Source organism: Jaculus jaculus, chromosome 1 (genome assembly GCF_020740685.1).
Source record: "Jaculus jaculus isolate mJacJac1 chromosome 1, mJacJac1.mat.Y.cur, whole genome shotgun sequence".
In the NCBI taxonomy this organism is placed as follows: domain Eukaryota; kingdom Metazoa; phylum Chordata; class Mammalia; order Rodentia; family Dipodidae; genus Jaculus; species Jaculus jaculus.
Window position 1 is genome coordinate 324,549,288 of NC_059102.1, and position 17,247 is coordinate 324,566,534.

General features: G+C 47.0%; 1 protein-coding gene across 1 annotated transcript in view; it reads right to left on the bottom strand.

The window, feature by feature from the left end:
- Coq8a (coenzyme Q8A) overlaps window positions 1–17,247 on the bottom strand; it is a 40,985-nt gene that overhangs the window by 20,163 nt on the left and 3,575 nt on the right. Inside the window, exons 2-4 of the mRNA XM_012947707.2 lie at window positions 4,257–4,442; window positions 1,361–1,774; window positions 1,048–1,114 (exon numbers count right to left, since the gene is read on the bottom strand). Of these exons, the coding sequence (XP_012803161.1) occupies window positions 1,048–1,114; window positions 1,361–1,774; window positions 4,257–4,424 (649 nt within the window). The 5' untranslated portion in view covers window positions 4,425–4,442. The remainder of the gene's footprint in view (window positions 1–1,047; window positions 1,115–1,360; window positions 1,775–4,256; window positions 4,443–17,247) is intronic.

The following is a 17,247-nucleotide window of genomic DNA, read 5'->3' on the forward strand; positions in this document are numbered from 1 at the left end:
ATTTGGCTCTGCTTCCTGTCCAATATAAGGTAAAAAATTCCCCTTATCACATACCCATACTGCCATGATGGACTGCTTCCCTCCAGGCCCAGAAATGGAGCCAAGTAACCACAGACTGAATCCTCTGAAACCATGAGTCAAAATAAGTAATTCCTCCTTTTAAGTTGGTTCTGACAGGTGTTTTGTATCCAAGATAGATGTAATACACAACAGGAAACTAATTAACCAACAAAAAAATACACATCAGACCTGTTACGTTATCTAACCACCTGGCCGAGGCCAATGTGAAATGAACTGCTAAAACCAGTCTTTCACTATTTACACTGCCTGTAGAATCAACCGAGGATAGCTAAACCTTCATGAAATGCACTGCCAGGAACCACGCACCTCACTTTACGAGGACAGCATTCTCAAGAGGACATCCATGACCAGATCAACACTGCATAAGCACCATGAAAAGCAGCTACAACGCTACACAACTGCGGCATGAAGTTGTCCTTCAACACGCACTGACACAGCACAAGCATGGCGTACACAATGACTGCTTATTCACGCAGAACGTCCCCAACACTGCAGTGTACTAAACTGACCTTAAATGACAACTCAGGACTACAGCCTGCCAGTATCACTGACTAAGATCTGTCAAATAGGTCCCCAAATGGTTGGTCTCAGAGCAAAACATGTTCTAAATGGGGCTAACGGGCCCAAAAGGAGCCTACAATGATAGCCTCTTCTTACAGAAATTGTGCCAAGCAAGGCCTTCCAGAAAGCCCAAGCTTTACCTCATGGCAGGGCATGGGCCACACACAAGACCCAGTGGAGCACAGAAGGGGCTGAAATCAAATAACCAGGAAACCCGTGGAAAAATCCAGACCCTCAACAGCTAATACACAAAGAGCTGCTGCGACATACTCCCCTATCCTGGGACATGGCTGGGTCCCCACCCACTTCCACCTCCATGTAGTGTGGCCACCTCCACTCAACCTGGACAGGCAAGGCAAGGCAGGGAAGGGGGGAGGGGCAGCACAGGGCACATAGCCACCTCACCTCCAAAGTTGGCCAGCCGCCCAATCCGCGTAACTGGCACCTTCCGCTCCCGAGCCCGCTCACTGAGCTGGAGGCAGAAAACAAGAGAGACCTATGGAATTGGCAAATGGGACAACGCAACTTTGGATTCATGATGACCCAACCTCCCCTTTCCACAACCCCAGGGAACAACTCCACCTAGCAGCACTGTACCAAGAGTCCTCCATATTCCTAAAAATCCCCTAAGGATGGCATCCAGAAAAAAGGGGAGGGGGTCAAAACCCAGTGGGAATGGAAACTGCACAGCCCCTGCCAAGCTTCCTCCCAGACATACCATCTGCTTGTGTGGCTTGCTCTCAGGGCGAGCCTTGGCCTGACGGGCTTTCTCAATGTCCTCAGCCGTTAGGCCCCCCACGGGAGACTGGTCTTGGTGGAAGAACCTTCGCTGGATACCACTGGCCAAGAACAAGTCTCGGGGGTCTGCCAAGAGCCTCCCGTTGACCCTACCCAGAGGAGAGGTGGCCTGCCCTGGGAGCCCAGTGTCCCTGAAGGGTCCACTGGCAACGTAGGCAGGAGCTGGTCCCTCACTGTGTGCGTGACCCAGGGGTGAAGGTGGCGCCTGGTCCAGGGCACTGGCTGCAGAGTCTGGAGAGGCTCCAGTTTCCTGAGGCGCTGAAAATTGAAACTCTGCCTCCAAGTCATCCAAGTTCTCAGCAGCATATGATTCATCATGCTTCTTATCCTGACCCTGTAGAGAACAAAACGCATTGTTGATCTGGTTTTGGAGGGCCTGAAAGAACAGTTTTGGAAGCATGAAGCAAAGGAGTGGGCCAGGGCTCCTCCCTACATGAGTATAGAGCTGCATGCCACTGCCATCCTACCCTCTCAAACCCTCCAGAGGTAACATGACACCAGGCCCAAGATTTGAAGCCCTCTTGATAGCCCAGGAGGCAGCACCTCCTGGCTCCAGTCTGCTTCTTCCAGGACTCTGCCATGTGGTATCAGGTCAGTAACACTGCATGCCACTAAGTACCCACTGTGGGCCCAGCCCAAGTGTTCTTAGGCCAAGGACACATGGCTCTAAGCAACAGGTTCCTTGCCTATAAAGTAGGGCCAAGAGGCTTTCAGGGGAAATCAGGGCAAAAGGTAAGCAAAGTTTCCAGAGTTAACAAGTTGCAGCAAGTGATGACGAGGGTGCAGAGACAGGAACCGGGTTCTACAGCATCTCACTGCAGACAGGGCTCCTCCTACCCACCCAGTAGGCTCTTCAGAGTTTCTCACCAAAGGTGGCCATAGTCAAGGCAAACCAGGCTTCCCTAGGCACCCGCGATGCAGGTAAAAGGTGAGGGGACACCTATGTCTTCTCTGTAAGTTACCCAGGTCTGATCTAATTTTGAACCTGGAATGACCTTGAATAAATTCTAAACATTCTCAGCTGCTTCTTCATCTGAAAATAGAGCTCCTATAGTCAGAGTGATGTGGAGTTACACCATGGAGGCTATAATTAAACAGCGCCATGTCCCAAAGAGAGAGGACTATGGCCTGATTCCCTGGTTCAAAGGAAAACTGGTCAACTCTTATAGCCTACATACCACCTGCCCACAGGAGCAATGACAGAAGACCTGGAGTCCTCCACCGCTCACCTGCCTGAGATGCCTTAGGGACTAAAGAGTAATATTTGCCCTCCCATTGAAGGGGTAGACTGGATGCTACTGTCCTTTCACAAAGAGGAAACTGAGGCTGGGAACCAACGTGATTGGTAAAGGCCAAAGCCAGCAAATGGCAAAGCAGGGGTGCAAAGCCAAGGCTTGCCCTGCTGGTCCAACTCCCAGGTTTCCTACTTTCCTAGATATAAAAGTTAAGTCGTACTGGAACTCTGGAAATCTCTTATACAGCCAGGGAAGTCCTGGCATGAGGAGTCTGAGGCAGAGTCCCTCCCTGCCCCGAAACCCCCATGATAGCCTCCTGTGTGATTGCTAATTGTTAAAATGGCCATGGGGCCACACAGGGAGCAGATTCCCTGGTACTTCAGAGTGCTGCACGAGCATGTGAGTAAGTCCTTGGGGATTCAGAGAAGAGCAGACAAACCCCTCTGACCTTCAGAGTGAAGGGAATACCATAAACCTAGATATTAGAGAATGAAGGGAAGCAAGGGACCACCATGCTCGGGAGCCTCCCCTATGGTGACGGGTCATTCTGTGTACTGCGTGCAGTGACACCTCTAAGCACTCATGCATCAGGCATGTGCACACATGTGTCCTTCCTCATCCCCTCAAGGCTGTCAAGTTTGTGGTACTTGCAGAAGTATACCACAGGGGGCACATTCTTCTACAGACACACCTGTAGCTTTGGCTTAAAAGCACCCCTCGATGTAAGATGCTGAGGTCTGGGGATGGAGAGACAGCTCGGCAGTTAAAGGTGCACGTCTGGAAAGCCTGATAGCCCAGGTTTGATCCCCACTACCCATGTAAAGCCAGAATATAAAGCTGGATTCACAAAGATGGCATGTGCATCTGGAGTTCATCTGCAGCGGCAACAGGCCCTGGCACACCCACACCCCCTTTTGAATAAAAAACTTTTTTTTCCAAAAAAGATGCTGAAGTTTCCTGAACCTTGGTGCAAAGGGAACCTTTGCCCCAACACCTAAGGCATGAAAGGGGGCCAAGGAAAAGCTGCCCTTGGCAGGGCTGTGACAGCTACCCACCTGGGAAGGAGCACCCTCAGCAAAATGAAGAACAAGACGAGACCTTGGCTCCAGTTCAGCAGGCTTGGTGCAAGGAGCCTTTCAAGGCCAAGGCTCCCACGTTCTATACACGAACCCTACTGTATGTACCCCAAATCCATGTGCACATTCCTAACTTCCAGTGTGCTGGTACGAGGGAGGTGATTAAGTCAAGGGTGGAGCCTATGACCAGAAAATAGGCCCTCAACAGATACCCAATACACTGGCACCTTATCCCTGGACATCCCAGCCTCTAGAACTATGAGAAATAAATATTTGTTATTTAAGTATTGTGTTATAGCAGCCAGATCTTCACACAGAGGTCCTGCCCTACCCAGAAGGACAGCAGGACACACCATCCACTGGGCTCTCCAGTCTTGTCTGAAACAAGACCAATCCTTAGGTGTCCATGTCCTGGTTCATCCTCTGTCCTCACTAAAAGCTCCAAGTCTGACACTCTTCCCAACAGAATCCCCGCATCCATTACTGGTAGAAGGAGCCTCCTTACCTGCACCTTCCCCAAGACCAAGTTGATCTGCTCCACAGCCGTGGACTGAAGAGTTCTGGCCGCCATGATGAGCTCCCCACCTAGGCCCAAGTGCTGCAGATGGGTTTCCACTGCTGCCTGGGTCAACTTGGCAAGGCCTTTGGCCACCATGATGGCTTCCCCCAACATGACGGCCAACCTTCAGGGCTAGAAGAAAAGAGGCTAGGTTAGGAAAAGGTATACCAGACCCACACAGGAACACAGCTCCATACCAAACTCTGAGAGGAAAGCAACTAGTGGTTTAATCTGTCCACTGATCATCTTTTTGGATCAAAGCTGACTGAGAAAAAGAAGCTTAGGGTTTAAGGAAAATTGGTAACTCTAGACTTTAAGGGCACTCACCACTTCCCAGGCATTTCCTCACCTAGGCCTCACAACCACACTCTGAAAAAAAAAAAAAAAAAAAAGAAAAGAAAACCCAGCAGAAAGAAGCCCAAGGGGCTGCAGAGCCAGGATTTATTACGTGTACTGACCTACTGCTCTTTCCTCTACACCACAACTATATGCTGGAGAAAGAGTGGCCCCTTCCCAGCGCAGTCCCATGCACGGCCCAAGGGGCCACTCACGACAATGGTGCTCTGTCCCAACCTTTGGGGCTGAGGGTGCCAGTCTTTTCCCAATCACTTTGTCTGGGGCAAATAATCAGATTGAGACACCCAGAGGCCCTTTCTGTCCCCCAAGTCAGCACACACTTAGCTGCCTCTAGTTGCCAAGCCAGGGCCTCCATACTGCAGTTCAAACCACAGGGGCGTGGGGCGGGGGGGGGGGGATAGGTTCCCATGGCGGGGGGGGGGGATAGGTTCCCATGTAACACTAAGAATGAACAACATGGGGACACACAGCAGGAAAAAGTATTCAGGAAACACTGCAGAGATCTGTTGCCTGCCTCAGCTATGTGCCTCCTCCTTGCTCCCTTTCCTCTCTACTGGCTACAACAGAAAACATTTCTTTTTCTTTTTATTAAAAATTTTTGTTTATTTTTGAGAGTGACAGAGAGAGAAACAGGCAGATAGAGAGAGAGAGAGAATGGGCGTGCCAGAGCCTCCAGCCACTGCAAACGAACTCCAGATGCATGTGCCCTCATGCATCTGGCTAACGTGGGTCCTGGGGAATGGAGCCTCAAACCAGGGTCCTTAGGCTTCATAGGCAAGTGCTTAACCACTAAACCATCTCTCCAGCCCAGAAAACATTTCTTAATGTAGGTCAGGGACAAAGATGCCGAGATCTACTGTATAGTCAAGGCCAAGTCATTTAACTACTCTTGAGGCATGCGTACTGGCTAAGGTAAGTTCTGTTAACATGCTGGAGGCTAACGGAAGACATGCAAAGGGAAAGAAACAGCCTGACTCCACTGGCAACTCCAAGGAGCACCCTAGCTAAGGCAGGAGACAGGACTGGGCTGGCCAGGTGAGCAAAGGAGATTGGGGTCTACTCTAAGTCTTTGAGACAAGAAAGCCAGAAACCCAGAAGAGAGGGGTGAGGGCAACACTTCAGGTAGGAGACCTGTAAGAGGTAGGTACAGGCTGAGCAGGAACCCTGATCAGTGACCAGAAGGAGGAAGGGGACAGTCAGAGGGCCTCCTGGATTCCATCTTCTCACTACATTAACTGAGATAATCACACTTAAGAGCACTGACAAGGGTCCTTAATCACAATGTGGGGGCATCTGAGCATGTCAGCTCCCAGCCACTGGAGATTCCAACAGGGACAAGCTTTGCTCTGTGGCATGGCAGAAAGTGGTTTTATAACAACGAATATTTGTCCCAGACGAAGTACACATTGGGGCTGAGGATGTAGCTTATTAGAATGCTTGCCTAGCATATACAAGTTCAATCTCCAGCACAACCACAAAAAGTATGCATTAATAATAATTAGTTACAGCTTTCTTCCTGCCCAGATGGTTGCATCCTACATGGCAGTGAATTTCCAGCTGATGCCAAGTCTCACCCTAAATACTGGGCTCCAGAGCCAGCAGCAATGAAAAGAAGATCCCTTACAGGTTTCTGAGCACTGTGTGTGGCAAAACCTGCTGCTCCTGAGCAGGCAGAGTTCAAAAGCTTTGTAGCTGGCCCATACCCACCCCCTTTGGCAAATATTATTTACCTACCATGCAAAGACTGTGCTGGGCAGCCTCGCTCACAGTACAAAGTGAACCAACTCCCCATACCCTTATCGACACAGGTAGTTTTCTACAAGGAGTCCCTTCCCTCAAAGCAAAGAGCAGGAAAGAGAGCAAACAACTACTACCAGGAAGTATCTCCACAACTTTTCTCACTTTGATTATTTTTCACAATTTGGACCTCCAAGACTCTACTCCTAATTCACCTCAATCCTGAGGTGCTAGTAATTCAATCACACCGAATTTTCGCTGTGAATTCCTCCAGGAATGTACCAAATCAAACAGTTAACTATACCAAGGGGCATCTGCATGATGATTTGACATCTAATCAAAAGCACAAGAACCTATTTCATACACAAGAACCCCGCCAGGACCATGACTCCATGTGTAGCATTAGAGCCCTCAATGGGCCCACCCGCACCCTACCCCATGCTTGGCAATGTATGCTGCCAGTCCCAGGCCAGGCTTAGAGAGCTTGCCTGTGAGGACCTGCTCTCTTCTGAAGGCACCAAAAGAGCCAATGATCACAGGCTGACATTGCTATGTGGGGAGGATGGACACTCACACTTCAGACTGCACTAAGCAGGCACCGTGCCATTATATTTCACTAGTATCTCCTCCTGCTGTATCTAGCTAGTCCCTACATACCCTTGGTCAATATGCCCTGGCCATGTGCTCACAGCACAGTACCATGCAGGCACATCGGTAATGAGCACAGACACCAGAGCTCCCCACCCCTCACTTGTCGACACACGGTTGAAAAGCAGAAAAAAAGGAGTACATGCTTCATAGCCTGGAAATGGGCCCCAACCCTATCACCAACCAGCTGGATGACTCAGCCTCTTCCATCCCTTTTCTGGTCCTAATGTGCAAAACTGCTATCAAGTAAGTCAATCCAAAGAGAAAGACCTGGAATAAATGTAGCTTCCCACCTGATGGACAGAGATTCCACAAGAACAAGGTGGTGCAAGGTGAATATCCCAAGATCCAAGAGGAAGTCTTTCTGTTGAGCTCTCAGTCACCTCAGCCATGCTGGAAAGCAGGTTCCAGCTGGAAGTTACTGGGGCACAGGGGCCTTCTTTCAGAACTAACATCTCTAAAAGATGCAGACATGACCAGACACAGTAGGACATGGTAATGACAAAGTGAGTGGCACTCTTTTCAAAAATATACAACAGGAGCCGGGCGTGGTGGCGCATGTCGTTAATCCCAGCACTTGGGACAGAGGTAGGAGGATCATCATGAGTTCGACGCTACCCTGAGATTACATAATGAATTCCAGGTCAGTCTGAGCTAGAGTGAGACCCTACCTCGAAAAAAATACACACACACACACACACACACACACACACACACACACACACCAGGGCTGGAGAGATGGCTCAGCAGTTAAAGGTGCTTGCTTGAAAGCTTGATGGTCTGAGTTCAATTTCCTAGTGCCCATGTAAAAAGCCAGATACACAAAGTGGCACATGCATCTGGAGTTCATCGGCATGAGCAAGAGGCCCTACAGCAACCATCCTCCCTCCTCCGCCCCACCTTCCTTCCTCCCTCCCTCCCTCTCTCTCTCCTTGCAAATAAATAATAAAATATTTTTTAAAATACAACAGGCAGGGCTGGAGAGATGGCTTAGCAGTTAAGTGCTTGCCTGTGAAACCTAAGGACCCCAGTTCGAGGCTCGATTCCCCAGGACCCACGTTAGCCAGATACACAAAGGGGCGCATGCGTCTGGAGTTCGTTTGCAGTGGCTGGGAGCCCTGGCGTGCCCATTCTCTCACTTTTGCTCTCTCTCTCTCTCTCTCTCTCCCTCTTTCTCTGTCACTCTCAAATAAATAAATAAAAACGAACAAAAACAATTAAAAAAAATACAACAGGCAGGCTGAAGGGATGGCTTAGCGGTTAAGGTGTTTGTTTGCGAAGCCAAAGGACCCAGGTTTGATTCCCCAGGATCCACATAAGCCAGTTGTACAAGGGGGCACATGCATCTGAAGTTCATTTGCAGTAGCTGGAGGACCTGGCGCGCCCATTCCCTTTCTCTCTCTCTCCCTCCCCCCGCCTCTTTTTGTCATATAAGTAAATAATAAAATATTTTTAAAAAACACAACAGAGAAGCCCAACAGACATAAGGCTAACAAAAGCATTATGTGCTCTTCCACTTAGGATCCACATGGGGAAAGCGTTTTAATCTAGCAGAAATGTTGCAAATACACCCCAGTCACCCCTTAACTGCCAGGATGTATCATGTACCTGCCACTGTCATCATCTCGTGAGGTGAGGGTAAGCTGACGATGGTTCATTACAATGTACCAAGTCCTGCCCAGCAGGAACAGGAAGAAAGAGAGCAGAGATGACCTGTTCCAAAACCCACAGAGCACTGTTTCTAAAGCCTTTACGTGCTTCTGCTATCCTCAAAAGCAAGGCTTTGCCAGAGAGCAGAAACTTTCAAAAAGAATTGAATACCAGACAAAGAACACAAGCGAGGAGAAAGAAAGGTCCTGTTCTGCTGTCAGCCACCAACAGCAAGCTTCATGGAGACAGGCTTCTGCCAGTCGCACACATCTCCCCATGCCCACACCAGGAAAACCCTACTTCTTTCCAAGTTACCCTGTCTAACTAACCAAAAAAAAAAAAAAAAACTGTCCAAAACCCCTACACATTGAATTTCTCTCAAAGTGGGTATGTGTGATTACCAAACTACTGAAGATGGGTTGAGTACCAGTATACTGTAAGATGAAATGTTACGTTGTCATTTTTTTTTTTGTTATTTTTATTTATTTATTTGAGAGCGACAAAGAGGCAGATAGAGGGAGAGAGAATGGACGTGCCAGGGCCTCCAGCCACTGCAAACGAACTTCAGATGCGTGCGCCCCCTTGTGCAGCTGGTTAACGTGGGCCCTGGGGAATCGAGCCTCGAACAGAGGTCCTTAGGGCTTCACAAGCGCTTAACCACTAAGCCATCTCTCCAGCCCTTATGTTGTCATTTAAATGACAATTGTGGGTGGCTGGAGAGATGACTCAGTGATTAAGACACTTGCCAGGAAAACCCAACGACCCGAGTTCAGTTCCCCAGTACCCACATAAAACCAGATGCACAGATGCACAAAGTGGTACATTCATTTCGAGTTTGTTTGCAGTGGCTGGAGGCCCTGGCACACCCACATTCTCTCTCTCTCCTTCTCTGTACTTACATATAAATAAATTTTAAAAAATTTCAATCGCCAATAGGGGACTAGAGATGGCTTAAGGTTAAGGCACTTGTCTGCAAAGCCTAAGTACCTAGATTCTACTCCCCAGAGCCCGCGGAAGGCAGATGGACATGGTGGTGCATGCTTCTGGAGTTTGTTTGCAGTGGCTATAGGACCTGGCATGTCCACATTCATATCCCCTGTCTCCCTCCCTCCCTCCCTCCCTCCCTCCCTCCCCCCCTTCCCCTCTTTCTCTCTCTCATAAATAAAATAAAATTTTAAAAATCAACAATATGGTTGAGGAGATAGCTTAGTGGTTAAGGTGTTTGCCTACAAAGCCTAAAGACCCAGGTTCAATTTCCCAGTACCCACATAAGCAGATGCATAAGGTGGCACATGCATCTAGAGTTTGTCTGTAGTGGCTAAAAGCCCTAGTGCACCCATTTCATTCATATTCTCCCTCTCCCCCCCTCAAATAAAAAAATCATAATTAAAAAATAAAAATAAATCACCAATAAATGATATTGGGAGTTATTTATTGACAAATAAGAACGAGTACCATATGTTCTATGGGAACAAATGAAGTGATTAAATAGTGCAAACACTAAAAGCTTGTGGTTTTATTGGATTCTTCTGAAATTCAGTTCCTTTATATTTTCTAAGATTTTCTACGGAGAACATGCATTACTTTTATAATATGTGAATTGAAGTTCCCAGAAGAAAAAAAAAAAAGCCACACCTGTGTTAAACATTCTACAAGGGTGATTGAGTAAAAGTCAATGATTGTACAGAGCTAGAATGTCCCAGATTGGGAGCAAAACTTATAGTGGGTTATCTTAGGCCCATCTCCATGTGTAGCCAAACATCCTTTTGACTATTAGTTCAAACCTTTTTAAAATTATTCATATTTATATATTTGTGACCAGAGAGAGAGAGAGAGAGAAGAATGAGTGACACAGTTTAAAAGTATGGGTATGCCAGGACGTCTTGCCATTGCCAACTCCAGATACATGCACCACTTTGTGCATCTGGCTTTACATGGGTAATAGAAGAATCAAAGTCAGGAGAGCAGACTTTGTAGGCAAGTGCCTTTAACTGCTGAGCTATCTCCGTAATCTAGGTCAATAATGTTGGAATGTACATATCCCTAGCTTCCACCAACTCAAAGGGTAAGAATGTCATCTGTTGTCTATGAGATTTCCCCACTTTACTGTAACCTGGCTGCTTCCATCAATGTATTTAAAAACTGTCTTGGGCTGAAGAGATGGCTTAGTGATTAAGGTGCTTGCCTGCAAAGCCGAAGGACCCAGGTCCAATTTCCCAGGACCCACATAAGCCAGATGCACAAGGTGGTGCATGTGTCTGGAGTTTGTTTGCAGTGTTTGGAGGCCCAGGCATACCCATTCTCTATCTGCCTCTCTTTCTCAAATAAATAAAACTAAATTTTAAAAAAAGCTGTCTTAATCTATATATGTTTCTTTGTTCTGTTACTGCACTAAAACTTAATGAAACTACCACACTGTGACATGGTATTTGGAGTAACCTAAATCTGTGTTCCCAGGCTATAAGTCAGCCATATTTGGCTCTAGAATAAACTATCTTTATTTCCTTTGAGCTGAGAGCTCTGAATTTTTTAATAAGAATGTAAAAAATAACTTTAAATATCTTACAGAAACCTTTTAAAAATAAGCAAGCACACATATACTTTTGAAAAGTTATTCCACTTCCCTCTAATGAATGTAGGGTGGAATGGGCAGTGCATTAGTTGACAGATCAGAATGCTATAAATAATGTGCCTCATGTCCTTGGTTAGCCACTGTTCTTCAGGAGACACCTGTCCCTAACCTGCTGCCAGACAGATGCACGTGGTCATCTTACTCTGGGGAATGAGGCTCAACTGCCCTTCTCAGCAGGGTTGGGGCACAGGTCCTTCTTCACCACTGACCCCAGTGTCAAAAAGACAGAACTAACGAATAAGTGCTTATCCACCACCCCGCACATACACAAACTCCAGAACCCTAGTTTAAAATCAACAAATACTGTGACCACATTTTCTCAGTAAGGATTAAGATATATAATCTGACTGATGTCCTTCCAGAGTAGAGGATGGCCAAATCTAGTTTGGGTTTGGGGCCAAATCTAGTCTCCTGCCTATTTTTGGAAATAAAAGTTTTACTGGACCATAGCCATGCATTCACTTATGTACTTACTGCCTACAACCTGCTCATTCACATGTGGAATTTTATGTTCTTTTTTGTATGGTTTATGTGTGATGTATACACGTATCTATGTACATGTGCAGGCCCCATGTAGTGCATGCAGAGGCTGGAAAGTATTGGGTCTCCCTCTCTTATTACTTACCATGAATTTCCCTGAGACCCTCAAACTAAATCTGCTATCCATCAAGGAGCCCCATGGATTCTCCATTACTCTGCCCCCCATTTTAAACCATGTGTGGCCAAGCCCAACTTTTTGATATTTTATTTATTAGAGAGAAAATGGGCATGCCAGGGCCACTAGCTACTGCAAACAAACTCAGATGCATGCACCACCATGTGCATCTTGGCTTACGTGGGTTCTGGAGAGTTGAACCTGGGTCCTCAGCCATCACAGGCAAGCACCTTAACTGCTAAGCCATCCCTCCAGCCCCATGCCCAGCTTTTTGTGTGGGTTTTGGGAAGTCAAACTTGGTAGTCTCTGGTCCAAGAGTTCTTCATACTTAAGCAGCAAGTGTTCTTGGCCAAAAGCAAGTATAGTAGCTGCATGAGAGATGTATGACTGCTGAAGTCCAAAATATATACTATCTGGTCCTTTAAAAATGAAGTGTGTAAAACTCCAATTCCAGAACTAGACTCATGGTTATCCCAAGAGATTTGGATCTAGTCACCAGTTGTATCAGACCTGGACAATGAGGTTAGTACTGGGCAAGAACCTCCCCTTTAAGCTCTGCTCTTGATCCCCAGAAATGAACTTAACCTATTAGACAGAGCACCACCCTACCCAGATCCTGGCAGGCTAGAGAGTACTTTCTACTGGATTATCCAAGGGCAAGGTGACCCCTAAGGGCTGTTCATGAAGGACTTAGCATTAAGGTAGATGAGAGCATAAGATACTGCTTCTATACAGCTCTCCTCCTTCCTCCTAGCTGTAACTGTTACCACCTGCATTCCTTCTTCTCATCCTTCCCAGGAAAGCCATTGTTAGTCCACAGCTTTACGTTATAAAAACCCATGTGCCACCTCACCAATCCCATTGAATCTCTAACAAAAGCCCTTGCCAGGCTGGCACTAGCCACAAGCACAGAGTATGGGGTGTCAGCTGGGGAAGGTAGGCAGATACACAGAGATGCACACTAGTGCCTCCTGCTCTTAACTACAGGGCTTGGCTCAAATCCTATGAGGCCAATGGTGAAAGATACCATGAATCCCCACCCAGCTGTGTAACCATGGCACCTGGAGACAGGCATGGTGGCACACACCTATAATCCCAGCACTTGGGATGCTGAGACAGGAAAATCATGACCAATCTGTACACCAGCTGGGACTACATAGCAAGACCTTATTATCATTCTATATGTGTGGAAATGTATACGCAAAAAATATCTAGTTCAGGCCAGATTTGGTGATGCACGCCTTTAATTCCAGCACTTGGGAGGCAGAGACAGGAGGATCACTATGAGTTGAAGGCTAGCCTGGTACTATAGAGTGAGTTCCAGGTCAGCCTGGGCTAGAGTGAAACCCGACCGTGAAAAAAACAAATAGATATACAGTTCAGATAGTTAACAAGGTGATAAAGTTAAGATCTCTGGGGTTAGTAACGTGGATCTGAACCCTGACATTGCTGCTCATTTGCAAGTATGACCTCAGTCAAATCATATAGGCTTAGCTTTCCACCCCAGTCTTCTCATCTGTGTTTAGGGAAGTAGATTAGATTTTTCATGTAACAGCACATGCATGGGGGTACTTGGAACCATTAGCTGATATAATCATTAACACTGCTGCAACCACACAGGTGCTCTGGTATAGATCTGGTGAGAGCAAAGGGAGTATAAATGTCTCATAGTCCCCCTCTTTACATCCCAGCTCCCCTGTAAGGTCCAGAATCACATGAGTCAGGCGGGCAGGCAGGGATGGAAGTGGTGACGGAAAGGCTATCCCTCACTCGAGAACCAGAGTGGTTTATTTGGCACTGTGTTATGAGGCATTACCTAGAAGAAGTGGTCCTATATGCTGGTGGCCAGCTTGGAACAAATTAGAAATATGCTGGAAGTGAACACTTGCCAATATTCCTTGCAACAAGTGTTCAGCAGAGGGAAATTATTTCTGTCCACCACTTCCTTGAGCCCTTAGCACATACAGCCATGGACATTACAACAGCAGCACCCCAGTTAAAGAGGGGTTTGGGGGCTTGAGGGATGACTTAGCAGTTAAGGCACTTGACTGTGAAGCCTAAGGACCCAGGTTCAATTCCCCAGTACCCACATAATCCAGATGCACATGGTGGCACACGTGTTCGTAGTTTGCAGTGGCTAGAAGCACTGGCATGTCCATTCATTCCCCCCCTCTCTCAAATAAATAAATAAATAAATAAAAATTTAAGAATATTTTCAAAAGAGGGGCTTTGAAGCTGGAGAGATGGCTCAGCATAAGGCACTTGCCTACAAAGCCAAACAACCTGGGTTTAATTCCACAGTACCCACATGAAGTCAGATGCACAAGGTGGAACATGCATCTAGAATTTGTCTGCAGTGGCTACAGGGCCTGGTGTGCCAATTCACATTCTTTCTGTTTGTCTACCTATCTGCTTACTCAAATAAATAAATAAAATATTTTTGAAAAAAGAAAGAAAAGGGCTGGAGAGAGATAGCTGTGGTTAAGGCACTTGCCTGAAAAGCCTAAGGACCCAAGTTCAATTCTCCAGTACCCACATAAGCCAGATGCACATGGGGGGGGCACATGCATCTGGAGTTTGCAGTGGCTAGAGGTCATGACATGACTGTTCTCTTTCTCTCTCTCATAAATAAATGTCAAAAATAATGGGTTGGGCTAGAGAGGTGGCTTAGCAGTTAAGGCATTTGCCTGTAAAGCCAAAGGATCCAAGTTTGATTCTCCAGGACCCACATAAACCAGATGCACAAGGGGGCACAAGCATCTGGAATTCGTTTGCAGTGGCTAGAGGCCCTGGCATGTCCATTCTCTCTCCCTCTCAGCCTCCTCCCCCTCTCTTTCTTTCAAATAAACAAATACATTTAAAAAAAAAATAAGGGGCTGGCTGGGCATGGTGGCACACGCCTTTAATCCCAGTACTGGGGAGGCAGAGGTAGGAGGAACACCATGAGTTCAAGGCCACCCTAAGACTACAAAGTTAATTCCAGGTCAGCCTGTACCAGAGTGAGACCCTACCTCGAAAAACCAAAAAAAAAAGGGGGGAGGGGCTGGAGAGATAGCTTAGCAGTTAAGGCCTTTGCCTGCAAGGCCAAAGGATTCTAGTTTGACTCTCCAGGACCCACATAAGCCAGCTGCACAAGGGGTGCAAGCAGCTGGAGTTTGTATGCAGTAGCTGGAGGCCCTGGTATGCCCATTTTCTCTCTTTCTCTCTGCCTCTTTCTCTCTCAAATAAATACTTTTTAAAATATCAAAAAATAATAAAAGAAAGAAAAAATAACAAATAAAGAGGGACTTTTATAGGAATCAGTCTGCATGAGTCTTCAAGTCAGCCGATGAGCCTGCTTGTGGTGTACGTAGACATTTCTTCCTCTAAATGCCTCACTCCTGTCTAAAAGAAGACTGAGTGGGAAGGAAAGTAGAGAAAGGCAAGAAAGAAACAGCTATTCTTTAGCAGGCAAGGCTACTCCGGTCAAGGACATGACTTTGAGCACCACACACAACAGACCTGGCTGTAGCACTGCCTAGTCTACCTTTGCTGAACAGATGTTGGCTTCAAACACCTTAGGGAATAAAGCTACCAAGTTGTTTTTCAACCGCAGAAAGATTTGAGATGTTGGTAAGCACCATCAAACAGTAACCACTTGCAGGCTGTCTGCCAATTTATTCTTCCACTTTCCTCCAAGCCAGGATCATAGCCAGACAGAGAACACACACTGGAATTGACCCCAGACTATGGGCTTTAAAATAACATTTCTTTTCATGTAAACAGTACCTAGGATCTGCCACTCAGCCCAATGGATAGCAAGGCCACTGCCAACAGGTCTCTGGACAGCACGTATAATGGGATGAGAGCTGACAGGGAAACTGATAGTGAGGATGGGATTCCAGGCTGCCTTAGTCAACTAAGTATGTGACCTTGGTACAGGAGATACACTTCTCAGGCCAGTACGTTCCATTTCCTCATGTGTAAAATAAGACAGTACCATTTAGCCCTGGAGTGCAGAAGATTGATAAAGAGCCACACAGAGCTGCTTCTACCAACTGGGTCTTGACCAGGTCTGGAAAAAAATACTGCTCAAAAGAATTAAGTAGCCGGACATGGTGGCACACACCTTTAATCCCAGCACTCAGGAGGCAGCAGTAGGAGGATCGCCATGAGTTCAAGGCCACCCTGAGACTACATAGTCAATTCCAGGTCAGCCTGAGCTACAATGAGACCCTACCTCGAAAGAATAACATAAAAAAGAATTAAGTAGACTCATCTAGATATTCTACGACAACAGCAAGGGTGAAAATACAAAGTAAATGCCTCATGAAGAAAATACTCTTTAGGTAAAATCCAGCACGGTACAAAGGTAGAAAATGGGGAAGCCCTTCTTTTTTTTTTTTTCCCCCCAAGGTAGGGTCTCACTCTAGCTCAGGCTGACCTGGAATTCACTATGGGTAGCCTTGAACTCAAAGCAATCCTCCTACCTTTGCCTCCTGAGTGAGGGGATTAAAGGTGTGTGCCACCACACCCAGCTTTTTAAGGGGAAGCCCTTCTTGCTACCCTTACACATACACAAAATGCACATGCACATACTCCTACAGGGAACAGCAACTTTCTTCAAGGACAACTGGAACAGGACACTTCCAGGCACCTATGACAGAATCCCAGCCTAGTTTTTTTTTCTTTTTAGCCCCCCACCTATGCAAAATGGGTCTGGACCACCTGAAGTGGGTCGATGTAGAAAGGGCAGGCCCAGCCTAGTTTTCTCTTCCAGTGCTCCCCAGAGACCACCCTGTCCTCCTCATGCCAAGCACATGATTTCACTCCTCTATAGTAGACCTCCTTCATTCCCTCCATCCACAAACAGAAGAAATCAGATAGAGCACCTTTAAATTTCTGGACCCACATCTCAAGACCCTCCCTAGCCTCTGCCACCAGGCCCTGGCTCCTCCCTTTACTTCTGCCTTCTCTGTTCTTCCTCAAAGCATTCCCTTTCAGTTTCACAACTCCTGTCTAGCGCCCTTCATCAAATGAGCAACCTCCTGGGAGCTATGCTCCCAAGAGTGACGCACTTGTACCTCCCAGCACCTGGCCACTATCTGTGACACCTCAAGCTCAAGCCAATAGAACTCCTCAACCGACCTCCATCACGTTCTGCTGCACCCCCAGCACTTCCTGTCAACCTCACACATTCCTGCAACTCTCCCTCCAGCATCAGCCTCTCAGCTTCCTTCATCAGCCTCTTCTCTCCACCTGCTCCACACTCCACAGCT